The sequence below is a fragment of the Saimiri boliviensis genome, chromosome 14 (assembly GCF_048565385.1).
Source record: "Saimiri boliviensis isolate mSaiBol1 chromosome 14, mSaiBol1.pri, whole genome shotgun sequence".
Classification (NCBI taxonomy): domain Eukaryota; kingdom Metazoa; phylum Chordata; class Mammalia; order Primates; family Cebidae; genus Saimiri; species Saimiri boliviensis.
This window is the reverse complement of record NC_133462.1, coordinates 47,534,886-47,561,459: the sequence shown is the minus strand read 5'-3', so window position 1 is coordinate 47,561,459 and position 26,574 is coordinate 47,534,886. Positions and strand designations below refer to the sequence as shown.

Sequence of the window (26,574 nt, the reverse complement as noted above, 5' to 3'; positions counted from 1 at the left end):
GACCAACCTAGTGCCCCCTTTACCACCTTCCCTGGCAGTAGAGCCATCAGATGCACACTGCAAACACTGGTGACCTCTAAAAGTATTTGCCACCCAGGCCTCCTGTGAAGATTCTGATTTAGTAGGTCTGAGACAGGCCCTACCATCCCTTTTTTTAATAAAAGCTCTTCAGGGGATTCTAATGAGCAGCCCCAGTTTAGAACTATTGTTCTGTGAACTCAGAATAGACAAATCAGCATCTGTGCAGCCAAGCCAGCCAGATACAGGCTGGACCAAGTTATCCCTATGAGGACAAGCCCTGGGGCAGGTGGTGAGTGCCTGGTGCTGGGACTCAGGGGCTCCTGCATACTAGAGGGAGACTGCTTGGCTTCTTCTGCCTGTCCCATGCCATCTAACTCCCCTGCCTGTGCCCGTCCTTGTCTCCAGCTGCTCCCTACTGGCTGGACGAACCCAAGAACCTTATCCTGGCTCCTGGTGAGGATGGGAGACTGGTGTGTCGAGCCAATGGAAACCCCAAACCCACTGTCCAGTGGATGGTGAATGGGGAACCTTTGCAATGTAAGTAACAAGCTGCTGTCCCATCTCTCATCTCTCTCCTGTCAAAGGCTTCATATCCTTGTCACTGTAGCCAGCGCTGGTCACACTACATGATCAGGAAAAGAGAAGCCCACTGGTGGCTGTTTCTCAGCTACCCATCTCTTTGGACTTCTCAAGAGGCAGGAAATCTACCCTATCTTTGTGCCTGAGAACAGGAGGTCTGGAGCTCTGTGGTCATATTCCCATGCTTAAGGGATTTCTGCTCCCTTGGGGATTTTTAAATCTCTACTTTCTTCCCCTGAACAACTTCAGAGCCCAGTTGATGGCCTGGGGACTGTGGCTGTATCTCTGGGGGTTTGGGCTCTGAATGACAGCTGGGGCTTGGAAGGTAGAGTAGAGCTCAGTAACCCTTGTTGGTTACTCAAGTTCTGCTCTCTGCTGAGGGCAAAAGAAGAGGCAGGGATGTGCAATAATGTGAAATATTATGGTCAGATATGAGGAAGAACTTCCCCAGAAGAGCAGGTACACAGGTGCAGTTTATGCTTAGACTTGGGGGACATTGAGTCCTGCCCAGGTGGACGGAGTGAATGACGCCAAGGCCCCTTATAGCCAGTGGGCTTGGTCAAGTTTTCACGTCATAGACTCTCTGGTTGCATTTACTTTTCTTTTCGTTTTTTCTTGAGACAGAGTCGTGCACTGTTGCCCAGGCTGGAGTGCAGTGGCACAGTCTCGGCTCACTGCAGCCTCCGCCTCCTGGGTTCAAGCGATTCTCCTGCCTCAGCCTCCCGAGTAGCTGGTACTACAGGTGCCCACCACCAAGCCCTGCTAATTTTTTGTATTTTTAGTAGAGACAGCTTTTCACTATGTTGGCCAGGCTAGACTCGAACTCCTGACCTCATGATCTGCCCGCCTCAGCCTCCCAAAGTGCTGGGATTACAGGCATGAGCCACTGTGCCTGGCCTGCATTTACTCTTCAAAATGTCCTGTCCTTCCTTTCTCTAAGTGGTCAGGGCAACGCGTAAGCAATGGTATCAACCAAATGGGGAAAAAAATAGATGGCGAGAACTCAGAATCTTAACTCAAGAGCAGCAGCTGGTAGAAGCAGGGGAAGAGGAGGGGACACAGGGAGAGGAGAGAGTAAGAATTTACCTTTTTGACATTTATTGTGTGCCACATTCTGTGCTACTCTCTAAAACATTTAAGGCAAGGAAATAAGGTTCTCATCGGCGCAGTGAGTTGCCCAAAATCACATGGCTAGGAAATGGTGAAGCTATGGGTTGCCGTGAGTCTGCAATACAACTGCACCAGCTAGTACTGAACCTAGTTATCCCCAGTAAATGTTGCTCCCCCAGCTACAAGCAGAGATATGGACACTGCCTGCCCCCTGCAGTTCTCTCAGTCTTAATAGGACTTTGAGGGTAAGGCAGGCAATTGCACTAAACTTTACAGTACCATTCGGTAAATGCAGCCCAGGACTTGCAGCTGAGCCTCACCCCTGGAAAGGTCACCTGTCACTCTCCTCAGGGGACTTGTAAGCGAGTGACTGGGAAGAAACTTAACTGCACAAGAATTTGCCAGGCAAGGAGCTGTACAAGTTGCTGGCATTGCCTTCTCTGGTCCCTTTTTGCTGAGTGGGGACCTGGGCGTGGATGATAAGGATGCTAATCTTGTCTTCCTTTACCGTCTGCTGACTCCCTGGTTCTGGGCTCAGACTGGCTATCTATGAAGTGGCGCCTGCGGGGCAATCCTGCAGCCTCCACTGAGGTCTGAGTGATCTTGAATGAGTTCACGGACTCTGTAAGCTAAGTCATCGGCTTCCTAATCTAGAAATCTTAGGAAGGAAAGTCACTTTCTAGTGGTTAAAAGATGAGAAAAGTGGCAGTTCTTTATATTTTTAGGAAATTTTTGTTTTTACAGCTCATTGTTGTTCCCTTATCTGAGCCTTCCTTCGAGCAGGGGAGAGGTGGAAATGATTTTTCCCCATCTTACAGATGAAGGAAATGGGGCCCAGGAAGGTTTGTTGATTTACCCCAGATCCCAGAATGAATGAAGTGTGGGCAGAACCAAGACCCTCCAGCCCTCTCCAGCCTCTGCTATCGGCACCCCAAGCCAGCAGTACTAGAACTGTGGGCAAGAATATCCTCTCACAATTTAGGACACATTTTGGGGGAAGAGCTGTGAGCTTTGGCAAATACAAGGACTCGTTTCGTTTTCGAGAAACATTGGCTTATGGGTTTAACGTTGTGAATGTTTGGAGCATGGTCTTTTCAGACGATGGGAAAGTGGGAGGTTCTGTCTATTGTATATTGCTTTATTCTTTTCAAAACACATTAAATATATGCACATTCAATTAAAATTATAATAACAGTATGTGTTAGACCTTCTGTTCCTCACTTTGTACATGCATAAAATCTCAGGTTATCTTCAAAAAAACTCCATGTGATGATACATTACCCTCATTCTGCAGGCAAGGAGAGTGACGCTCACAGAGATTGAACGAGGCTGGTAATAAGTGATGTGGTTAGAACTCAAACTCCTTTCTGTTTCCAAAGCTAATGCTCTGAACCACACCTGCCTCGTGGGTTCATAGGTCAAACAGGAATTCATATTCCCACACTCTAGACTAGACTAGAAATAAACCCCAGCAGGTTCAGAGAAGGGCTCAAGGTCACACACAGCCCAGCAGTGGCAGAGCCAGAAGCCCTATCGTCTAGCCCCATGTGGTGCTCCCCACAGCACCCAGTTGTACCTGGGAGCCCTGGCCAGAGCCCCACGTGCCCTTCACCCTGCCCTTCCCATCTCTCATGAGGAGCATCTCTTTCTTGTGTGTAGCGGCACCACCCAACCCAAACCGTGAGGTGGCTGGAGACACTATCATTTTCCGGGACACCCAGATCAGCAGCAGGGCCGTGTACCAGTGCAACACCTCCAACGAGCATGGCTACCTGCTTGCCAACGCCTTCGTCAGCGTGCTGGGTGAGTGCGCCCTTCGCAGCCTGGCTCCCCCTCTTCCCCGCCACCACACCGTTGCCCTGTGACTTGGTTATACCATGGGGCACACTTTCTTCTCCCGGGATTGGCCAAGCTGGGTAAGGTAAGAGGATGGTGGACAGGGGAAACACGGAGAAGAGGAAGACATTTGTGGGAGGGATCGAGGACTTAAAATTCACAAAGCTGGATGAGCAGACAGTGAATTCCATCAGAACAGTCAATCTTACTCTTCTTCCTCCTCTGATGAGAGAGGGCGGGTCTGTCCCATCTCCTTGGTGTGTCTGTGCTGACTTCCCCTGGGTTCACAGCTGGATCTCATCGTGGGAAATGGTTCTGAGTATATTTGCTGTACCCCCTGGGCAGGGAGAGGGAGGTGGGAAGGGGTAAGCTAGGAAATGCCTTAGGGCTGTGGTGGGGCAGCTACAGAACCTGCTGGATAATGTGGGGAGACCCTTTGCAAAAGCTGATTTGGATGTAGGGTAGGTTGAGGGCAGAGGGAGGAGTAAGTTTCTGCTTCCCCACCTAATCCTTAGGGGCTTTCTGGAGGAGGGAAGGTTGATAGGGGAAGGTGTCTCAGTGCTTGGGAAGCTGCTACAAGCAGAGGCATGCAGCAGTGAGACCAAGGGGGAAGACTCAGCACGCGAGATTGGCTCTCTGGGAATTTCAGATGTGCCGCCTCGGATGCTGTCACCCCGGAACCAGCTCATTCGAGTGATTCTTTACAACCGGACACGGCTGGACTGCCCTTTCTTCGGATCTCCCATCCCCACACTGCGTTGGTAAGTTTCAGGAGACCAGGACTTCCGTAGCAGGGGTCACCTGTCTCATCTGCTCCTTCCCATCTGGCCCATAGTAGGTGTTCAGCAAGACCTGGGAGGTGTTTTTTTGAGACGGAGTCTTGCTCTGTTGCCCAAGCTGGAGTGCAGTGGCGCAATCTCAGCTCACTGCAACCTCTGCCTTCCAGGTTCAAGCGATTCTTCCGCCTCGGCCTCCCAAGTAGCTGGGACTACAGGTGCATGCCACCACACCCAGCTCATTTTTGTATTTTTCATAGAGATGGGGTTTTATCATATTGGCCAGGCTGGTCTCGAACTGTCCTCGTGATCCGCCCAGCTCAGCCTCCCAAAGTGTTGGGATTACAGGCGTGAGCCACTGCGCCCTGCAAGACCTGGGTCAAAGCTGGGCACAGTGGGAGGAAGATCGAGACCTGGGAGGAAGCTGGCAGATCATCTAGGTCAGCCCCTCGTTGTACAGAATGGAAAACCGAGACCTAGAGAGGGATGGAGGCTTGCCAGGGCCACTTGGTGGTTAGAGGCAGACCCTCTGAGGCTCAGGGCTTCAGACTCCTACCATGGGGCTCCTTCCACAGCCCCCACGGTCTCTCTTAATTGGCTGCTGCCCCTGCCCTTGGGCCGGTCCTGTCTCAGGATGCTGTGTTCTGCTGCTCTGTTGTGAGGTTTAAGAATGGGCAAGGAAGCAACCTGGATGGTGGCAACTACCATGTATATGAGAACGGCAGTCTGGAGATTAAGATGATCCGCAAAGAGGACCAGGGCATCTACACCTGTGTCGCCACCAACATCCTGGGCAAAGCTGAAAACCAAGTCCGCCTGGAGGTCAAAGGTAAAGGAGAGGGTTTGCTGGTGGAAGTTTGGAGAGAGGCAAGGATGTCATGCTCGCAGTTATCCACGTGGATATTCAGGTGGAAAATGCACCACACCTATGTTTAACCTGGAGTGGGCTCTTCTGTGTGCACCTATGGAGTCCATCTAGGATCAGCACGGTCCAAAGAGAATTAGGAAGGGAGACTTTCTGCCCACACCAACTCCCTTCTACCGCCCCAGAAATTGCATCATATATTCCTGAGCCAGATGGAGAGGATGTGGGGCATTACCTGCTTTTGTGATTGCCCACCCAGAACTCTGCTGCATTCACACCACTGCACACTGTTCATGCCATGCTCCCGGGTGGGCCCAAGGCCTGGAGGGCAGACATGCACCATTGTGTGGCCGCATGGGGGTGCTGGGCAGAGGAGAGGCCAGCGGCGAGCACTCTGGGCTTCTCCACAGACCCCACCAGGATCTACCGGATGCCTGAGGACCAGGTGGCCAAAAGGGGCACCACGGTGCATCTGGAGTGTCGAGTGAAGCACGACCCCTCCCTGAAACTCACCGTCTCCTGGCTGAAGGATGATGAGCCGCTCTATATTGGAAACAGGTTTCTCTTCCTCTCTTCCCTCTTCCTAGTGCTAGTTTGAGGTGCGTTTTCTTTTCCCTTGCTGTTGGTGACACTTGAAGAACACAGGGACAGGGAACCCATATCTTGCATGTCACCAAGGAGCTATGGCAGAGGAGATGAGGGCCTCGGCGACTCCCCCACTTCAGGGGACAACCCCACACCCTGCACAACCTCCCTCTCTCCCATCAGCTCCCTGCTTCTCTCTCCCGCACCTCTTCTCTCTCCCTCTTCTCAGTCTGTACTTCTCCCCTCCCTGTCTCCCCTCACTCTTTTCCCTTTCCTTTCGCCCGGTCTTCTCTTCCTCCGCGGCATCCCAGGCTCCGGGCTTTCAGCTCTGTTTGCAGTACCCCTGATCTTCAGCAGAGGGCAGGGTTGATCTGAGCTGGCTCTCAGCCCTTGCTGAACCTGGAATGCTTTTACTACGACCACCCCTTCCCCTGTCCTCAGATCCTGATTTCACTGGTGTAGGGTAGGACTTAGGCCACTGACAGTGCTTACAAGTCCCCCCGTGCGTTCTAACGTGCATCGGCGTTGAGAACCACTGTTCCGAGCCTCCCTCCCCAAGTCTCACTTTGCTTTACCTTCTTCCATCTTGGGGGAGCAAAGCTGTGCAGGGCCCTGCAGCTGGACATGGTGCCCCCTGCTTCTAGCCATCATTTGACGTTTTGCAGAGGGCATCCCCCTCTGCCAACCTCTGGCACTTGGTGCTGACAGCTCCACAGCCCCATCGTGCTCTGCGGCCTCCCCTCTCTGTAGGAGACAGTTTCGAGGAGCCTGGGGTCAGGATGGCTTGAGCCTGAGTGCAGAGGAGACAAGTCTGGGCTGAAGACAGACAAGGCTGCAAGTATGAGAGGAGAAGGAATACCAGTCTGCCTCTGGGGGCCGGGGCTACCAGTGCCCCACCCTGGGAGGGGTGCGCTGCACGGTAAAGACACAGAGGCAGGCACATGTACAGAATTCGAAGGTGGCAAACGGGCTTCAGGGGCACTTGAGTGCCACCCGCTCTCTGTCTCCCTCCATCAAGTATGATGCATGCTCCCGGTGACGGTGAAGACCTCGCCTCTGTCAAAGCATTGAGAGGGAGCTTCATATTCCCCAGAAGGAGCTTCCCTTGCCCTCCTGACTTGAGAGCCCCGTCCAGGCAGAAAGCAACGGGCAGCACTGAGCACTGCCCCCCCCACCCCCACACACCCCTCCCAACCCCTCCTCCATACCTTTACAGGATGAAGAAGGAAGATGACTCCCTGACCATCTTTGGTGTGGCAGAGCGGGACCAGGGCAGTTACACGTGTGTCGCCAGCACTGAGCTAGACCAAGACCTGGCCAAGGCCTACCTCACCGTGCTAGGTAACTGCCGCTGTTCACCCTGGCGCTGACCAGCCCCACCCCCTCCCCAGCAGCCAGAGAAGGAGTGGCCCGGGACAGTTCTGAGGGCAATGCCTGCAGCCAAGTGGGCAGGTCAGGCGTGGTGATCTCTTCTTGCCTTCTGATGCCAGGGTCAGGGAGCTGCCAGTTTCAGAACAAGCTGTGCTGGACAGGTTACCTCCTGAGTGGAGTCATTAACTTCACGTCTCGGCTGAAAGGGGCCTGAGTGATATAGAGAAAGTGGAGAGGAGTTTCTTGTTGTGATTGTTTTACCTTTCTTACAGCTAACTCAACCACTAAGTCAATTAAAACAATCCATCCTTAAAGCAAGACTGAGTTTGTGTTTGTGCTTCCAATGACCTCCGCCAACCTTCCTTTCCCCCAGCCCTGTTCCTGGGTTTTGTGGCATTTCATCACGTGCTATGCACTGGGCAAGATGATGCTGCCGCTTCCTGTCCTGCTCCCAGGCTGGAATGTAAATACTAAGCTAACCCAAACCAAGAGGAAAGAGGCCTCTCCCTTCCAGGGAAGCAGGTCCTCTGTCACCTCTGCCTCCCCGTGGGTGCCCTTCTGCCGCTAGCATTGGTGCAGTGGAGAGGCACAGTTGCTGGGAGGGTGGGCCCAGGCACAATAGTCACATTGGGATGGGAAGAAAACAGAGGTGCTGTCCCCAGCTGTGGAGGAAACACAGATGGCTTCTATAAGGGTAGGGGGTTCCCCATGGAAGGACAGGTAAAGCCTGCCTAGGATGCCTCAGCCCAGGGGCAGCTGTTTAAGCCTCGACTGCCTGCCCCCATTCCTTCTAGAACACCTTTAACCTTGGATAACCTGCTAACTTGGATAACCCGTCTTACCTTTGCAGCTGATCAGGCCACTCCAACTAACCGTTTGGCTGCCCTGCCCAAAGGTAATTCCCACTAATCACAGTCCCCCGCCAGTACCCTCTCTCAGCACCCAGGGTGTGGAGCCTGGAGAAGGAAGCCACTTTGGGAAAGAGTGACAGTGTGTAGATTTGTGGGCAGCACTTCCGGCTACATGTGACCTCCTTTCAGTTGCCCACGTCCACCTCCCCAAGCCCAGGGCAAGGCCCTACGCTGGGCTTCCTGCTCCCTACACAGGGTGAGCTCGGACGTTCTCGGCTGCTGTTTCACCCCATCCCTTACCCCCAGCCACACTCACCGCTTCCTCGGGGTGGCTATCCTCCCAGCAGTCTTGCAGATCCTGTTTGCAGGGAATGTGAAAGCCCGCTCCTTCATACACCTGTAAACTTGTTGTTCAGCCCCCCTGCATCTGATACTTTCTGGCCATTTACAATCTACACACACGTTCTACACACACATGAACATGGGCCTGTGGGACTCGCCTTCCGGGTCCTTCCAGTGACCAGCCAAAAGATGGAACTACCTGGTCCAGGGAATCAAGATGGAGAGAAAAATCTTGCCTACCCTTACCACTCAGTGGCCAGATGCCTTTATCCCAGGCCAGGAGGGCACTTAGACCCACTAAAGCAGTCCCAGTGAGATTTGTGCCCCAAAAAGGTGCTGCCCTCACCCCTGTTTGCAGGCCTGCTGGGCTCCTGTCCTGCTGCCCATCAGTGAAACTCCTAGACCAAGTCTCCGTCTCCTCCCTGGTCTGGTCCCCTTTCTTGGTTGCCTCCACTCCCCAACCCATCTGCCCTGCTCACAGCCCAAGCCCCTCCTGGATTCCCATCCCCTCAGAGCCTTGGCACACAGAATAGAGGACAGTGATGGTGAGAAAATGGGACAGAATTCCACACTCCCTCGTCAGCCTTCCTAAGTGTCGTGAGCGTGGGTCTGATGCTGGGTGGCGTTCCTGAATGCTTGCACTCTCGGAAGAGCCACTGAGACAGGGCAGTGTTGCTCCTGTTCTCTCTGTGCCCTGCGTAATCCCTTTTATTTTCTTGTTCCACATCCATTGATATCCTTTGTGTGGGGGGGGGCGGGGGGGTGCTGGAAGTTTGGGAGTCTCCTCTTTGTTTTTCCTCGGGCCCCTGTGGGAAGGGAGTGGTCCCTCAGGACAGGCTGGGGTTGGATCCCACTGGTAGTAAAGACCTAAGTCCGTCAGGGAGCTGTCCAGGGCTCAGGGCCAGCACATGGGTGGACCCGCTCTAACTCAGGAGCCCTGCATGGTGTGTCTTCTTCTGCTGCCAGGACGGCCAGACCGGCCCCGGGACCTGGAGCTCACTGATTTGGCCGAGAGAAGCGTGCGGCTGACCTGGATCCCTGGGGACGATAACAACAGCCCCATCACAGGTAGCTCAGGGGCCCCGCGCTCCAAAGCTGGAAAAGAGGGATGGTAATACCCTAAACCAAAAGCCTTTCCTGGTTTCCAGTCCCACTTCTGTCTCGCTTGCTGTGTGTCCTGGGCTGGCCTCAGAATGTAGAGGGGCCTTGGTGTCTCTTCCTGTGCCTTGGGAAGAATTCTCCCTGTGCCTTTGTGTGAGCAAGATTATACAGATCAGTGGAAGCCAAGGAAGAGTGCTTTTAAAGAAGAACGCTGCTAACTGGGCTTCCGAAACAGCTCTGTTTTCCTTGCCCACTCAGACTACGTCGTCCAGTTTGAAGAAGACCAGTTCCAACCCGGGGTCTGGCATGACCATTCCAAGTACCCCGGCAGTGTTAACTCAGCCGTCCTCCGGCTGTCCCCGTATGTCAACTACCAGTTCCGCGTAATCGCCATCAATGAGGTTGGGAGCAGCCACCCCAGCCTCCCGTCCGAGCGCTACCGAACCAGTGGAGCGCGTGAGTACCCGAGGGCTGCCAGAGAAGGCCCCGGAACCCCACACCCCAAACTCACACTGAGTGTCCCCCATTCCCAGCCACGTGAACTTAGGTTACTTAACTTCTCCAAGGCCTGGCCTCCTCATCTGTGAAGTAGAGAGTAATGATAACATCTACATCACAGAGCTGTTGTGAACATTTGAGAATGTGTGTCAGGTACTTACCATGTTGCCTAGCATTTAGTAAGCACATGAAAAATGCTAACTTTCATTTTTATTTTATTTATTTATTATTTTTTTGAGACAGAGTTTCACTCTTGTTGCCCAGGCTGGAGTGCAATGGCGGGATCTCGGCTCACTGCAACCTCCGCCTCCCAGGTTCAAGCGATTCTCCTGCCTCAGCCTCCCGAGTAGCTGGGACTACAGGCATGCACCACCACGCCCGGCTAATTTTTTGTATTGTTAGTAGAGACGGGGTTTCTCCATGTTGGTCAGACTGGTCTTGAACTCCTAACCTTAGGTGAACTGACCTCAGGAGATCCACCCACCTCGGCCTCCCAAAGTGCTGAGATTACACGCATGAGCCACTGCGTCCAGTCTTAATTTTGTGTTTTTAGTAGAGACAGAGTTGCTCCATGTTGGTCAGACTGGTCTCAAACTCCCAATCTCAGGTGATCCGCCCACCTCAGCCTCCCAGATTACTAGGATTATGGGCATGGGCCACTGTGCCTGACCACTTCCATTTTTATTATTAGTGATTCTTGATTATCTGCTTTAAAAGGGAGAGAACTGTGGCAGAGGTACAGCAGAAATACATAATTCAGTGTGAGAACTATGTAAATTGGTATTACATCAGATTTCTTTTCCTAACACTCTTGGGTAATATGTGGATTTCTGAAATCACACCAGCTCAAAGAGGGTGGAGATGCTGCCCCCAAAAATGTTAAATGTCAGGGATAAGCCAGTCTGCTATGAAACACATTTAGTGAATAATCCACAAAAGAGCTAATCCACATTGAGTTGGCTTACTGACCACCCACAGCGTGGAAAGCCTTATGATAAATGCTATCTGGTAAAGGATTAAAATTCAGAAGTAATTAGCCCTGCTCTGGAAGTTTTAAATCTCAGCTCAGAATGCATATCATGCACATGAGGAAAAGGCAGAGTCAGTTCATTTACACACGAGACCCAGTGTGTACATAGACACTGAGAAAAGACAGAGCATAGGACAGACCCATCAGGTGGGATGGAGGGAGGTTCCTTACCTTGCCCTGGTGAGGCGCAAATTTGACTTGAGCCTGTGTCTGTTTGGATTCCAGCTCCTGAATCCAATCCTGGTGATGTGAAGGGAGAGGGAACCAGAAAGAACAACATGGAGATCACGTGGACGGTAAGAGGGCCCTCCCAGCCCCAGTGGGGCAGCTCACCTTGCCGTGTGCACCAGGAGTCTCTCCCTTGATAACCCAACACTCCAAGGCCACCGTGTGGTTCAGACTCTCTGGCTAATCTTGGTGGACATTCTTCTTTGAGAAATCAAGCTCCTCTCTGAGTTGGGCATTCAGAAACCAAACAAGACAAACATCTAAGAGTAAGATTTCAGAGAGGAGACAGGAGCAGAGGGTACTGGGTTCCACCAATTGGAGTCTAGCAAAACGCATGGAAGATGCAGCTAAATCAAGCGGACTTCTCTTGAAGGAGGAGGGACTGGGGTTAGACTTAGGAAGGATCTAAGCACAACACCAAACCGAGTTTCAGTGTTTCTAGGGCCCTTTGCCTGGAGGTGTGTGGGAGCTGGGGAGAAACCAGCGTCTGAGATGTGTCCAGCACAGGCTTTCTTTTGGTCAGAGAATGGAGTAGGTGACTCCAACGACTCCCTCTGGTCTTATAAAATCCCATCTTCGTGCTGGCTCACTGACTGCATTTTTCAAACCAAAACTGGAGTGTGTGGTCTCAAAATGACTCTTTTTCCAAACCACTTCCCAGTCGGAGAATGCAGATGCAGCCACTGAAATGTTAACATTTCCGAGCTTCTGCCATGAGGAATGGAAACGGGAGATGCACTGTTCGGGATCATGACCTTCCCTGTCTTTCTGAAGGCTGTGCTCACGGCAGCCGTGGTCCAACAGACCCTGGCCTGTGGCTCCCAGGGGACTGATTCCGGGGCCCTTAGAGAATAAAGAGCAGAATCACACCCACCGCTAAAGAACGCTGACATGTTGGGAAGGGTAGGACACACACAGACTCAGAAGAATAGAAGTCCTTTCTGGAATTTTGAGTTCATTAGCAGGAGCCATGCTGTGGTTAACCAAAACTCTTCTCTTCTGACTTTGGAGAAGCTTACCTTACTGTCTTTATGTTGCTTTACTGTTGCTCCCGTCACACGAAGGAGTTCTGTTGAAAATGAAACCTTTGCACCTGCAAATGTGGGTGGCTCTCAGAGTCAGAGTAACTGGGTCTCAGGCGAAGCCTTTGTCACAGAAAATCTGCATGCTGCTGGGCTTTTGGGGGACTCACTGGGGTAGGGGAGGTGGTCTCCCTAACCCTGCAAGGGGGTGGGCCAGTGTTGGGCAAATCTGGAGGGGATGCCTGGCACAGCAAGAGAGGGCAAGCTGTGGGTGGATCTGGGCCCATCTCTGGCAGCCTCCCCAGCCTGTCTGTCCCTCTGCCCAGCCCATGAATGCCACCTCGGCCTTTGGCCCCAACCTGCGCTACATTGTCAAGTGGAGGCGGAGAGAGACTCGAGAGGCCTGGAACAACGTCACAGTGTGGGGCTCTCGCTATGTGGTGGGGCAGACCCCAGTCTACGTGCCCTATGAAATCCGAGTCCAGGCTGAAAATGACTTCGGGAAGGGCCCAGAGCCAGAATCCGTCATCGGCTACTCGGGAGAAGATTGTGAGTAGTCTCCTCCCCACCAGGACCCTTGTGGCTCAGTCGCACGAGGCCACGCTCACAGGCCAGGAACCTTGGGGCGGATATGGGAGGACAGCCAGTTCCCAGGAAGGAGAAATCTCCTGTAGTGACCCAGTCACGTCAGGAGTGGAAATATCATCTGAACATAGTTGAAATTACTGAGTGTCCTCACCCAGTCCAGAACTCTCATTTCACAGATGTGAAAACTGAGGCCCACAAAGGGAAAACCCTCGCAGTGTTCCAAGAACAGAGCCCATGTCTTCCGATCCCCTGCAGTCTACCTTACTGCTAAGCCATGCTAGTACCAAGAAAAACCTCAGGATTACCCATCCCAAAGAGCTCTAATTAGACACCTCCATAGGAAGCAGGACAGCAGGCCAGAGGCTCCTGCGGGGGAGACTTGAGGGATCAGGAGGCCTCCACAGCACTAGACAGGAGCGCCCCAGACCAGACCCTGCTGGTGTTCCCGCTGCGGCTCCCAGCCCTGGGAGCTGAGCCCAGAAAGAGATGGTCTTTCAGGGCTGGCCCCTGGTAAAGCAACAAGATTCTGGTCATATATGTGGACATATATGCCTGGCTAAATAAAGCAGGGGTGTCGGGGAGTCCCCTCCTGGCTGAGGGCCTTTATGCCCTGTTGGGTCTGGGTCTGAAGAAGAGATCATGTAAGTGGACGGGGTGGGCAGAAGGAAGGGAGCAGGGACAGTCCTGGGCGGGGGGACTCAGAAAGAGTAGTCAAGATTAGGCCCGGTGGCATTCCTAACAGTGAGATGGAGGAAGGGAGGTCTGGGCCCTGGGCCCCACTTTTCCAGAGGTGATTATGGATTGGACTCACAAGGGAGATGAGCAGAGAGGGTCAGCAGGGCCTCTGTCCGTCCCACTCCTCACCTCCATGGTGGCGGGCACTTCAGACAGGAGCCAGATGGGACTACTGGATGGTAAGTGTGAAGGGTGGCATCTGCTCATGGATTTCACGGGCCAGCCCGCAGTTTCCATTGCATGCTTCCACCCTGTGGCCCACGCTCTGAGGGATTAAAGGGGACGACGCAGAGTGGAGAAAACAGGAGCAAGAATCAGTTATGGGGGAGAAAGAGGCCTTCTTTTTCCAGGTAGCTGCAGGGCCAGAATCACTTCCTGAACTGAGTTAGGGCATCTTCAACCTATGGGTAATGTTTCCTGCCGGGAAACAGATGCACTCTCAAAAGGTACTATTCGTAACATGTGGATAGAGTTCGAGGGAAAATGGCAAGATAGGCAATCCACCTTGAGGGCTGGCAGCGCAGGAAGCCATGATACCACTCTGAGCCTCCATTGACAGGGACAGATGAGTCCACAGCCTGCAAGGACTGCCCTCAGGAGCCATGACCTTAGGCAGAAGAGTACAAGGCAGGCCAGGCACGGTGGCTTATGCCTGTAATCCCAGCACTTTGGGAGGCCAAGGCGGTCAGGAATTTGAGACCAGCCTGATCAACATGGTGAAAACCCATCTCTACTAAAAATATAAAAAAAAATAGCCAGGCATGATGGCGTATGCCTGTAATCCCAGCTACCAGAAGGCTGAGGCAGGAGAATCTCTTGAACCCGGGAGGCGGAGGTTGCAGTGAGCCAAGATCGCCCCATTGCACTCCAGCCTGGGCAACAGAGTAAGACTCCGTCTAAAAAAAAAAAAAAGAAAGAAAGAAAGAAGAATACAAGGCTGTCAACCTGTAGCCCAGCAAAGAGTAATCCAGGGGAATCGATACCCACCCTTCCTCCCCTCCTGCCCTGGGGCCTCCTGTTGGCACCTGCTATTGGTTAAACCCGTCTGGAAGCCTGAGAATGGAGCTCTACTGATAAGATCCAGTGAGGGCAGCCCCCCAGGACACAGAGCAGGGTGGGGAAGGGTGGAGGATGAAACAAAGGGGCAGATGGAAAGTACCCAGCACAGGAGGGGCAAATGACTGCCCTCTAAACATGTAGGTAGAGTCCCTTCCACCTCCTTCCACCTGGACTGCCACCCTTTTGTTCTAAGCCTTCCCCACCCCCCAACACTTTTTCAAGTACTGTCTGATGGAGGAGACCTGACCCCTGCCCTCATGGGGTACCCAGTGTTGAGTGGAGTGCGGGTACAGGCCAGCAGAGAACAAGTCAGAAGCAACCCTAGAGTCCAGGGGCCAGCCTGCCTACATAACCAGCTCTCTGTCCCAACACATTGCAGATCCCAGGGCTGCGCCCACTGAAGTTAAAGTCCGAGTCATGAACAGCACAGCCATCAGCCTTCAGTGGAACCGCGTCTACTCCGACACGGTCCAGGGCCAGCTCAGAGAGTACCGAGTGAGGAAGCCAGCTCCGGACTCACCCAACCACCCAGCTCACTAACCAGGGCCAGGGGTAGCAGATGCGGGCATAAGATATTTGAAAGAAATCCTAGGGGTATTTGTTGAATTCAGAGTTGACTCAAGATGATTCCAGGGTTAAATGTTCAAAAATATACCCAGAAAAAAATATATATATATACACACACATATATGTATACATATATATATGTATGTATGTATACACCCAGATGTGTCCAGCAGATATGCTGAGAGATTCTGCTCAGCAGAAAATCACGTGAAGGGTGGTGGGTTTGGGCTGGTGTTGCATAGCACATTGCATTTGGAATACATGGGTGAGTGGGCGCACATGTATCTTCAAAGCAGTGTCAAGGCACCGCTGAGCTACACCCCTGCCCTCTCCCGATGGCCCCTACTGGGCTGCTTACCTCCTAAGCCACAACTAACAGGCAAAGCCACTGAAAGCGTGCAAATGCACTCCCTGCTGTCGCAGCCAACTCCAGATAACCCAGTATATGGACTTCCAAGGCCCTTAGCTTCTCTTGGTCCTCCCTGCCTGGGGGCAGTTCCTACTCAATCCTCCGGCCTCTTCAAAAGGGTGAGCTAAAATGGGAAGAAGAGAGAGAGCACCCAGAGTAGACACGGCGCTCCCTTCTGAGTAGCGCTAATTAAAAGTTGGCTGGAAAGTGAGAGAGGCAGTAACTGTGACTAATGCAGGCTCTGGGGCCTCAGAGGTCATCAAGAGTCGGCTGATGGACAGTTGGGGGCAGAGCGAAAGAGGCTAGTCTCTTCTCAGGAAATGAATTTGGCCAGTAGGGGAAAGAAAGCAAAGTAATGTGTACACTTGAACGAGCTCTTCCCCACAGTTGACCTACACTCTTAACCTTCTTGCTTAGAGATTTTTCTGGCTAAAGCTCCCAATGGGTCCCTCTCTACATCTGGACTCCTCCCTACCTTGCCACGGGCAGCTTGGGAGACACTGGCGCTGCCACCTGACCTGTGGCTTCTTACCCACTGCTAATTAGAGACCTCATGTTGCCCAAACTCATTCCACCATCCCCTGCAATGCCACCGCCTTCCATAGCTGTCCCTGCCCATCCAAGCTCTGCTATCGTGCAGCCTGGCGTCCCGCTGACTTGGACATGTGACTGTCTCTTGGACATGTGTCTGTCTCATCCCTAAAGGTCTTCCAACAATGTGAAAAGAAATCATTTTACTTCAAAGGATTAAATCAACCCTTTCTCATATTCAGACTTCGGGGGGTAACCTGCTACCTTTCAACTGCTGCCTGCAGTCAATCTAAACCATACTAATCCAACTCAAGGTGATGTGGTCTTTGAGCACAGAGTGGAGCTTTCCATGCTGGACCCTGGGCTCCTATTTTTGGTTCTGGCACAGACTCCCTGAGCAACCTGGTACCCACCTTGCAAATCAGTCTCATGACGGAGCAGCTCAGATGTAAGTTTGGCTAACTTGCTCATTCCCCAAAGACGTGGCATGGATCAGAAAATAATTGGAACCTAAACGCCTATTTGGCTTGACATAAATTCGTGTTCATGAGTGGCTAATGAATGGGAACGAAAAGGCTGCCTCCCCAGCCTGTATAGGACTGATGAGGTCATTTGGGACTTGGAGCCTGTAGCAAGCAAAGGAAAGACCAGTCACTACCACCACCACTAACAACTAACCCGGCCCTGCCTGCCTGACCCCTCACCAGCCTGCCTCTGTCCCGAAGGCCTACTACTGGAGGGAGAGCAGCTTGCTGAAGAACCTGTGGGTGTCTCAGAAGAGACAGCAAGCCAGCTTCCCTGGTGACCGCCTCCGTGGCGTGGTGTCCCGCCTCTTCCCCTACAGTAACTACAAGCTGGAGATGGTTGTGGTCAATGGGAGAGGTGACGGGCCTCGCAGTGAGACCAAGGAGTTCACCACCCCAGAAGGAGGTAGGTCTGGCCCGCAGCTCTTCAGGGTGGGGCAGGAGGAGGGTGGCACACACCCCCGAGCCTGGAGAAACTGCAGTGTGGCTCGGTGTGGATGGCACAAGGTGACCTCTGCGAGGCCTCCAGGAGCAGACGACCTGCAAGCTGAGCCACTACAGCCATTCCTAGCGCGCCATCACCAAGGTGACCTGCCCTGCCAGGAGGTTGTACCTCAAGAGAAGACCTGTGAGGTTTGCTGACATAATTCCAGACAGGCTATGCAGACTGATCCCCGAGGGCACAGCAGGCGCCTGGGCAGCACCACCACCTTCCGAGGCAGAGGGCAGCACATCTGTCCTGACCGCCTGAAGCCATCGGATTTGTTTGCCAGCACCCAAGACCGTCACGGTTCTCGCCCCCCGTGTTGTCAAGAAGCCGTCACTGAGATAGTCGGCCTGTGTGTGCCGTGGCTCTGCGGAGGGCTGCCCAAGTGTAGCCTCGCCTTCCGTAGGTCCATGGTTTGACCTGGCCCTGGGGTCAAACCCCTATTTTCTGTTTCACATAAGTTGAAGTTCGTGAATTAACAGATGACTGCAAAGCCCCTGGTTCATCTCCTTGTCCTCGCCAGTCTTCTTTGACCTGCTTTGCGTCTGTTTCGTCCTCCTGTTTCTCCTCCCTGCCTCTTTAACTGCGGTTTTCCCTCTTCTCTTCCTCCTGTCCTCTCTTTTTCCCTCTTGTTCTCTTTATTCCCGTCTTTCCCTCCGCTTGGTTTGGTTTTCATCATTGGCCTCCCCAACACTCCTGCCCTCCCACCTTTTCCAGATGTTCCACCCTGGGGTTCTGTCTCCTTACCCCTGAACCCAGCATTCGCAGCTCAGAAGCCTGGACCCAGTGATGAGAATCCTTGTCTGAGGATGGGGAACTGCAGCCTCTGTACAAAACAGCTCTGAGTGGTTCTCTACCTAGGAATGGCTCTGCCCAATTTGGAGGTATCTTTGCAGAATCAGAGCCTAATGTGTGCTGAATCCAGGGTAGTCGCTAGAAGAAAACCTGATTTGCTTCTTCCTCTCTCAAACAGCAGAGACTGAGCTATGTTTGTCCTCAGACCTGGAGGCAATGGCGTCCTGGATGGGGCAGTGGCCTCCAGTCGTCTCACGGTTCCCCCGGGCTTCGGTTTAGCAGTGTCCAGCACGGGGGTTGTCCAGAGGTCAACGCCTTCATACTTGTGCTTTGTTTTCTGTGTTTTCCTCATCCTCCCTGCCCCTCCCCTTCATCTCCCCTGCTCTCTCCTCCTTCCCCAAGTACCCAGTGCCCCTAGGCGTTTCCGAGTCCGGCAGCCCAACCTGGAGACAATCAACCTGGAATGGGATCATCCAGAGCATCCAAATGGGATCATGCTTGGATACACTCTCAAATACGTGGCCTGTACGTTCTGCCCTTGCCTTTCTCTTAGATAATCTGGAAACCAAAAACCCCATTCTCACCACTTTTCCTAAGGACTCGAGGTAGAAAGCCTGTGGGTGCAGATGTCATTGTGGAGGGATGGAGGGGCCAGTGAAACAGTTCCCAATAGGATTAGGGGAGGAGGTGGGACTCAATCCCTGCTCTCCTTACGTAGCTCTGCCTGCAGGGAGCTTATAGTCTCACTGATGAGACAAAGGAAACTCCAGTCTAATGAGGGAGACAGCCATGACCTTTAGGGATCTTATGTAGTCTCCAGTACGTACAAAGTCTAGGGGAAAGAGTTCCTCAGGCTCTGGAGCTTCCACCTGATGGGGTAGACAGTATACTCACAGGAGCCACAGACAATCAGGACACCCCTTGACAAGTTGTCGTTTATGATGAGGCGGCTCCATGTAGAGCTGCCCAGTGAGTGGGGGGTGACCCAAATCAGGAGCCTACATTGGAAAGACCCCTCCTCAGGAGCTCAACATCACCATGCAGGGACAGGAGAGCCATTACATTGAAGCACTTTGGGCCTTCAGAAGTAGGTAACAACACCTCATTGAGAAACTCAAAAGCCCAATGTTGTGTTGTTAGCAGTTTTAATAGCCAACTGTGTGCTTGTATGCTGTTCTGAATTGATCTCTGGACCAGACCCATTCACCCTTTGAGGTCCACTGAATAGGCCTTTTACAAAGGAGGCATTAAGAATCAAAAGGCCTAGTGCCATTGCCCTAGTTCTATTTGAAAGGAAGAAAGAAAGTGAAGAGTTTTATCCTTGTTGAAAGGGCTTAAGAATATAAACTGAATCTTTCTGAATCAGCCACATAACTCTGCAGTGAGCTAGAGACAATGGGATAAGTGAAGAAGGATTAACCCTGGGTGCAATCAAAGAGCCGGGAGGGAGTCCTTGCCCAGCCTTTGAACCAAGCCTTTAAGATCACCAGGCAGGTGCCGTCACTTCCCTTTCCAGCAAAGCCAGGAAGGTGTTCTCCCTCCAGCTTGCAGGTTATATAACCCATCAATAAATGTTGCTAAAGTTTAATTCTACTTACCTCTCTCTCCCCAGTTAACGGGACCAAAGTGGGAAAGCAGATCGTGGAAAACTTCTCTCCCAATCAGACCAAGTTCACGGTGCAAAGAACGGACCCCGTGTCACGCTACCGCTTCACCCTCAGCGCCAGGACGCAGGTGGGCTCTGGGGAAGCCGTCACAGAGGAGTCACCAGCACCCCCGAATGAAGGTAGGTACTTGGCAGCAGCCCCTAGGGTAAAAGGTCCCAGCTAATTCAGAGGCCTAGATAAACACACTGAGATCTGTAACTGGCTGCCTGGGCAAGAGAGGAAATGAGACTGGCAAGTCCTCAAGCCCTCGATAGGTGAGAACCCGTCTTATGTGTGAGAGGTAGGTGCTGGCATTGAATCTGGAGCTCAGCTCTCCTTGGACCACTGTGGTCGGACCTGCGCCCCCACTTGCCCTGACTTGCTCAGCCACTTGACATCTATCATCTTTCCTTCCGTAGAGGAATAAAGAAGAGAGCAGAGTTGATAGATGAGAGAAAGCATAATGAACTCCTAGAACAGTGAGTTCTCACCTCTTGAGGGAGGCAGGAATATGATTGTGAGTGTCCCATGAGGGCCGTGGGGTCAGTCTTCTTTTCTCAAAGGCTCCTGGGTTCAAGGAGGCAGGGGAAACTGTCATGACGACACTGCTTACTGGCATCGTGAGTAGAGCAGAGAACGTGGTCCCTTCTTGCAACCTGAATTGGGTGAGTTGTCAGGCTGCAGAGAGGAGGAGGAGTTGGGAAACAGCCCTTTCCCAAGCCAGCTTCACAAAGAGCAAATGAGTTCATCTCCTGGATCCACGCATCATCTGGTAGCGTTTCATCCCCCGCCAGAGCTGCACCTGCCTGAGTATTCCACTAGAGGGGGCCCCAGACTCACCTGCACATGAGCTGGCGTCAGTGGGAATGTGCACTCTGGGACCTCTCGAGGAGGCAAGGCTGTACTCAATACTGGCACACCCACTGGGAAAGGCTGAGAACCCGTGTGCCTCTCCAGAGATACAGTGGTCTATTCAACAGCCATTTCTTGCGCACCCACAATGTGAGGTGCCAAACACTGCCACACACAAGGGGCATACAAAGGTAATAAGTAACTCTCACCATCTAGACGGGGAGCCATCTATATACAAGAGTATCTCATTGCATGTATAAACGAGGGGCACAGTGGCCGGGCAGAGGAGGGGCTTCGTTCTTCACAGGAAGACTCCAGAGAAGAGGTGATGTGAATGGCGCCCTGGAAACTGATAAGTCATTGTGTCTGATGCTTTCCACAGAAGGCTCAGGGCCCACACAGGGTCTCCTGAGCACCACCCCCACCTGCATTCCAGGAGAGCATCAGTGCTGCCTTCTGTGGGGCTTCCAGGCCCCGCTGCATCACCCCGGGCTCCCAGGCAGCTTCGCAAGCTGCCCACATCCTTCCCTGGCCCTACACTCTAGCCAGCAGCCCAGTGCTGAGGCAGGAGAAGAGGGCCCGTGCAGAGGTAGAGAAAGGCTGACAGCCCCCTCTGCATCCCTCTCTGGTCTCTTAAACCAGGAATGAGTCACACAACCAGCTCTCCCTCCTGCTGTCTCCCTCCTGCACTCTCCCAAGCCCCTGGGTACCCAGGAAGTTTTTTTTTTTGGGGGGGGGGCGGGTACTTAGGTTAGTGGCTGATGTGTGTCTGTTACCAAAGGCCAGGCTAGGCCAGGCTTCTTCTTGATTACTCAATTCTGTAGATAGATAAAGAGAGCCCCTTCTTCCCTCCCTATCTGCAGGCCCATTCAGAACATCAGCTAAACAAAGCCCCATTGTCCAGCCCCAGTAACCACCACCGGGAATGTTGTGCAGCCCCAGGGGATAAGAGGACAAAGAGAGGCTTTTTTCTTAACTTAGGGCCTTGCAGAAAATTCAAGAATTTCACTTAGGGCTCTCAGTCCAAAAACAAAAGAAAACAAAATAAAGAAAGAAAAAAAAAGAAAGGGCTCTCAGTCCAAACTTGGGTTTCTGATTTCATAAAGTCCAACTTAAGGGGGGGAATCGGAGTGACGGAAACCAGGACAGGGGACCCATCCTTCAAAGCTCCCGCCTTCCAAGGTTGCGACGGTGCGGGGGCGGGGGCGGCTGAACACACATCCTCTCTCCTGTCCATCCCACTATTCAGCTTCTTCCCCCAAAGGCAGGACCATCCTTTTGACTGGAGTTGGTGTTGGTATCCTCCCACACCACCTACTCCTATTTCCCCTTGATTCCTGGCATCATGGGGGGGGGTCACCAAGCCTGCTGGAAGGTCATGCCAACCTAGCCAGAGCAGGACATGCTATTGAGGACAGAGCTGGGAGCACAGTACTCTGAGTGGACTGCCCCTGCTGCCACCTCTTAGCTGTCCAGTCCTTGAATCGAGGTAGAAGCAGTGTGTTAGAAAGGTCTCCGAGGCCCAGGTGGAAAGGTTTCTGTAGGAACATGCCTGCTTCAGGTGGAGATGAACTCTGAATGTCAGTTGGCATCCTCAGGCCAGCAACCACCACCTGGTCACATGGTCTGCATAAGGTTTGGGCTGGAACCTTCTCTGCTTGCTTGTCCTGTGGTTTCACTTGTGCTCTGTTTTCTCTTCCCTTTTCCACCCTTTCTCCCTCTGTCTGGCCATCTTGGGTGCTGTGTTCTGAAGCTACTCCAACCGCAGGTACCGTACCAGCAGCGGAGGTAATGGGCATGGCATGGGGCAACGCAGGCGGAGCCCAGCCCAGCCAGGGTGGACAAGGAGGGAGAGGCTTGGGCTGAAAGCATGCTCCAGACTCACCCTTTCAGTGGTTTGGAAGCCAGAATGTCAAGGGGGAAGTGTGTGGAGGACGGGACCAGAGGAGAGCAAGCCTGCTCTCCCTGCTTCCAGAACTATTTGCCCCCTGCTGAGAAGGAGGATGGCTCAGCAGGGACCCCACACACACTGGCCCTGACCTGCTCTCTGGCGCTGCAGTTTGATTCTGACACTGAGTAGATTACTTCCCAGGAACCACCTGAGCCCTCGCCTGGGCTTGACATCTCAGTGTCCCCAGCTGTGGCCCTAGAAGGCGCGCTGCAGCAAGAGCAGGGACAGCTGACTCCTAGTGGGGCTGCCGTCCCCTGAAAGGGTGAAGCGCGCTGTGCATGCCAGCTTTGCATGTTGCATGGGGGCCCAGCACCGGCTCTGCCAGCCACCACGGGCTATGCTCAGCGAGAGCAAGCAAGCATGGTCCTGGGTAGGGCCAGGTGCTCCCGTTCCTGGAGTCTCAGCAGGCGCCGTGGGCTGATTATCTCCTCGCCCTTCAGAAACCCAGCTTCTCCAAGTCTTTAGCGTTAAGAACAGTCTCCGCTCTCGGGGTGTGGGAGGTAGATCTACAGAGGAGTGAGGAGCTGGGCAGCTTTGGGCTTAGGCAATGACTTGCTAACCAAGTTCCTCCTCTCTAGTCCTCATGTCATGGGTTTGAGGGCCATCAAAGGGCTCTTCATCACAGGAGGGCTCTCCCCAGGCTGGGGAGACAAGGCAGGAGACCCCAGAGTTCCTTTCCAGGCCCTCCACTGAGCCTGAATTACATCACATGGGGAATGAGAACATGATTCACCCTGGCAGAGCAGAGGCTATGAGCAAACACTCACCAGAGCCTCCTTCCATGACAGGCAGCGGAGGGAGGACTGAGGAGCGGGCCAGGAATCTGAGGGTTGGCTAATGCAGGGGATACCACCTTACCCAACTGTGTTTCCTCCTCACCTTTGTTTATTCATGCCCACGCCCATCCTAGTTGATTCTATTTCTGTTGCACACCCTGCTTCCCTCAGTTTGTGTTGTTTTGCAGCCAGATCTGTGGATGGTGAGCTCCCATCAACCTTCCCTCTCTCCCCTAGTCCTCACCCCCACCCCACCCAGTGCCTCCCCGAAAGGTCTGAACACCCCTGTGAAGATGTGAGGCAGAGAGGTGATCCCAGGCCTGGGGACCAGGGTGAGAGCCATCCTTACCACTCTGGGGGCCTCCCTGACTTCCTGCTTGAAGTTTACATAAGTCTCCCCGCTGACGAAGAAAAAATGCAGGGAGGGCACCAGGCGAATCAGCTGCAAGCTCATTGGTGAGGCAGCTCCCCATCCACCTCCCTCGTTCTGGCACCCTTAGGCAGGCGGCGTGGTGGCAGGCAGTCTGCCTAGTTCAATGGGCATCTGTGCTGGCCTGTGCTGCCCCTCTACTGAGTGAGTGAGAAGTATATTTGCAATCACCCACTTCCTGCTTCCCATTTAGAAAAGATCTAAACTCATGTTACGCAGCATGAGCTCACGGTCTCAATCAAATGTTTCCTGGGCTCTGGCTTCCACGTGACATGGCGGTGGAGGCAGATTGCACTTTTTTGGAAATGAGATGTGCTGATAACATCAGCTGTTCTCAGCTTTAAATGCGCAAGAACCTTCTGCACAATGAGCAGGTGCCAAGCAACGAAACTCAGGTTCCATGTTTGTGACGTGGCCTGGCGTCCAGCCCACTGCTGTCTTCCCTCCCATCCTCTCCAAACCTGGGCGCTGTGTCCCCAAACTGCTCTGTTCATCTCTCACCCAGTGAAGATAATCCCTGTCATCCACCTGTATCTGCAGTCTCTTAGGATTACTGCCCATCTGTCTGACAATCTGTGATTTGGCCAGGGTAGTCAACACGCCATGTGGACATTTTTGGACGAAACCTTCCACCTTGGAATGTCTGGGCAGTGTTGTTCTCGTCTTTGACTCAGGGCTCTTGATAGGTGCCCTGCTCTGCAGCAGGTTCTGGGGACAGAAAGATGAATGACACATGTCATCTCTCCTCAGTGTTCTCAGTCTCCTGTATGGTGCTCCCTGAAGCCCTCCTGGAAAACCCTTGACCACGGCAAGGGTACCATCCAGTGTGCGTTAGGTCACAAACCTGTGAGGTTGACACTGCCATCTACGAGGGCCTTGTGCTTCCAGCTCTAGCCCCCTGAGGATCCCCCTTTAGCTAACAGAGGGTCTCTGCCCCCCTGTCCTCAGTTACCAGGCCGATGGTCTCCACTGAGCGCTGGCCAGGATTGCTTCCAGACCTGTAGCTCCTGCTGTGGCAGGAAATGACATCCTAGCCCAGTCATGTGTCTGTCCCACCTGGGGCCGCTCTGTCTGTAAGCCCTACTTCTCAGCTTCGTCGCTCTTTATCCTTCCTCCACCTCAGCGCCAGGGGATGAAATAATCTGAATCTCCTTTGTCCTGAGCAGTGAAAGGTTCTCCCCATGAAAGAGGAGAGTCCTCTCGTTCCTACTCATACTGGCGCCCTGGCAGCCCACTGCCTGACTCTTCTGCACCTTCCCTTGGAGGCTTTTCTTCTTTCCCGCACCCTCCCTAGCTCTCTGGGGGCCCTGTCCAGCCTTGGGACAATAGACACAGCTAATGAGTGGGTCGGAGATTTGCCAGCAGTGACCTCAGCCAGCTGAGGTTGTATCCTCTATGGTAACTTCGATGGTGGGAGCCCTGGGGACGCTGCCGGAATGTGGCCCCTTTTCTCTCTCTCATCTCTTGCTCCCTCTTACTAAGCCTGAGCCAGAGAGGAAGCAGCTAGGTAGCCATCATCAAAGAAAATGCTTCCTTTCTGCCACAATTGGCAGAGTGGCCATCAGGGGAGGGGCCAATGCAGTGTAGAAACATCTTCAGAGCCATCTCTCATCCTCACCTCTGCCCAGCAGGGCTAGTGAGGAAAATGTTGTCACCTAGGCTCTCTTGACGTCTCTGTCCCCTGCTACTCGCTGGAACATCCTGGGAAGCCTATGCCTCAAGCTTTGGCCCCGTTGGGGTATGAGAGAGAGAGAAAGACACAGAGAGAGAGAGAGAGAGTATCTGTGTGTCTGTGTGTGTGTGTCTGCATGTCTGAGGGCCACGGGCCACATGAGAGAGTGTATAGTTTTGGGGAAGATGGACTTGGATTCTGGGGCCTGGGGAATGTAGCAGCCACTGTCCCTGTGTGCAGGCCCATGTCCCCACACTACACAGTATGATGATTCAGGTTAAAAGGGAGTGCTTTCTTTCTTGTTTTGTTTTGTTTTGTTTTGTTTTGAGGCTGAGTCTCGCCCTGTCACCCAGGCTGGAGTACAATGGCGCGATCTCGGCTCACTGCAACCTCCCCTAACAAGAGTGTTTTCTAATTATGCCTTTTAGACAGTCATGAGAAGGGGCACCTTGTGAGCATTTCATTTCTCAGAAATTATTAGAAAATATGCTATCAATAAAGAACTATGGCCAAGCATAGCACTTTGAGGGGCTGAGGCCAGAGAACTGCTTGAGCCTAGGAGTTCAAGACCAGCCTGAGTAACCTGACAAAATCCCATCTCTGCAAAAAATATGAAACTTAGCCAGGCATGATGGACCCATAGCTGGACCTATAGTCCCAGCTACTCAAGAGGCTGAGGTGGGACAATTGCTTGAGCCTGGGAGATCGAGGCTACAGTGAGCCATGATCACACCACTACACTCCAGCCTGGGTGACAGAGCAAGACTTTGTTTCAATTTAAAATATATATATATATATCATCCAGGCGCGGTGGCTCACACTTGTAATCCCAGCACTTTGGGAGGCTGAAGTGGGTAGATCATGAGGTCAGGAGATCGAGACCATCCTGGCTAACGTGGTAAAACCCCGTCTCTACTAAAAACACAAAAAATTAGCTGGGCATGGTGGCATGCACCTGTAGTCCCAACTACTCAGGAGGTTAAGGCAGGAGAATCACTTGAACCTGGGAGGCAGAGGGTGCAATGAGCTGAGATCACACCACTGCACTCCAACCTGGGCGACAGAGCAAGACTCCGTCTCAAAAATAAATAAATAAATAGGCTGGGCGCGGTGGCTCATGCCTGTAATCCCAGCACTTTAGGAGGCTGAGTTGGGCAGATCACAAGGTCAGGAGTTCGAGACCAGTTTGGTCAACATAGTGAAACCCCGTCTCTACTAAAATACAAAATATTAGCCGGGCATGGTAGTAGGTGCCTGTAATCCCAGCTACTCGGGAGGCTCAGGCAGGAGAACTGCTTGAACCTAGGAGGCAGAGGTTTCAGTGAACCGAGATCACA

At 52.9% G+C, this 26,574-nt stretch overlaps 1 protein-coding gene across 37 annotated transcripts in view; it reads left to right on the top strand.

The window, feature by feature from the left end:
• NFASC (neurofascin) overlaps nucleotides 1–26,574 on the top strand; it is a 204,946-nt gene that overhangs the window by 150,706 nt on the left and 27,666 nt on the right. For 23 of the 37 annotated variants that reach the window (XM_039465799.2, XM_010348952.3, XM_074384946.1 and 20 more), the window contains 16 exons: nucleotides 427–558; nucleotides 3,370–3,513; nucleotides 4,196–4,307; nucleotides 4,985–5,151; nucleotides 5,598–5,745; nucleotides 6,989–7,113; nucleotides 7,994–8,038; nucleotides 9,303–9,404; nucleotides 9,696–9,893; nucleotides 11,191–11,261; nucleotides 12,542–12,764; nucleotides 14,977–15,092; nucleotides 16,830–17,034; nucleotides 18,313–18,435; nucleotides 19,523–19,696; nucleotides 22,162–22,176. In XM_039465799.2, coding sequence (XP_039321733.2) covers nucleotides 427–558; nucleotides 3,370–3,513; nucleotides 4,196–4,307; nucleotides 4,985–5,151; nucleotides 5,598–5,745; nucleotides 6,989–7,113; nucleotides 7,994–8,038; nucleotides 9,303–9,404; nucleotides 9,696–9,893; nucleotides 11,191–11,261; nucleotides 12,542–12,764; nucleotides 14,977–15,092; nucleotides 16,830–17,034; nucleotides 18,313–18,435; nucleotides 19,523–19,696; nucleotides 22,162–22,176 — 2,100 coding nt within the window. The other 14 variants (XM_039465815.2, XM_074384961.1, XM_074384943.1 and 11 more) reach the window with 7 other exon arrangements.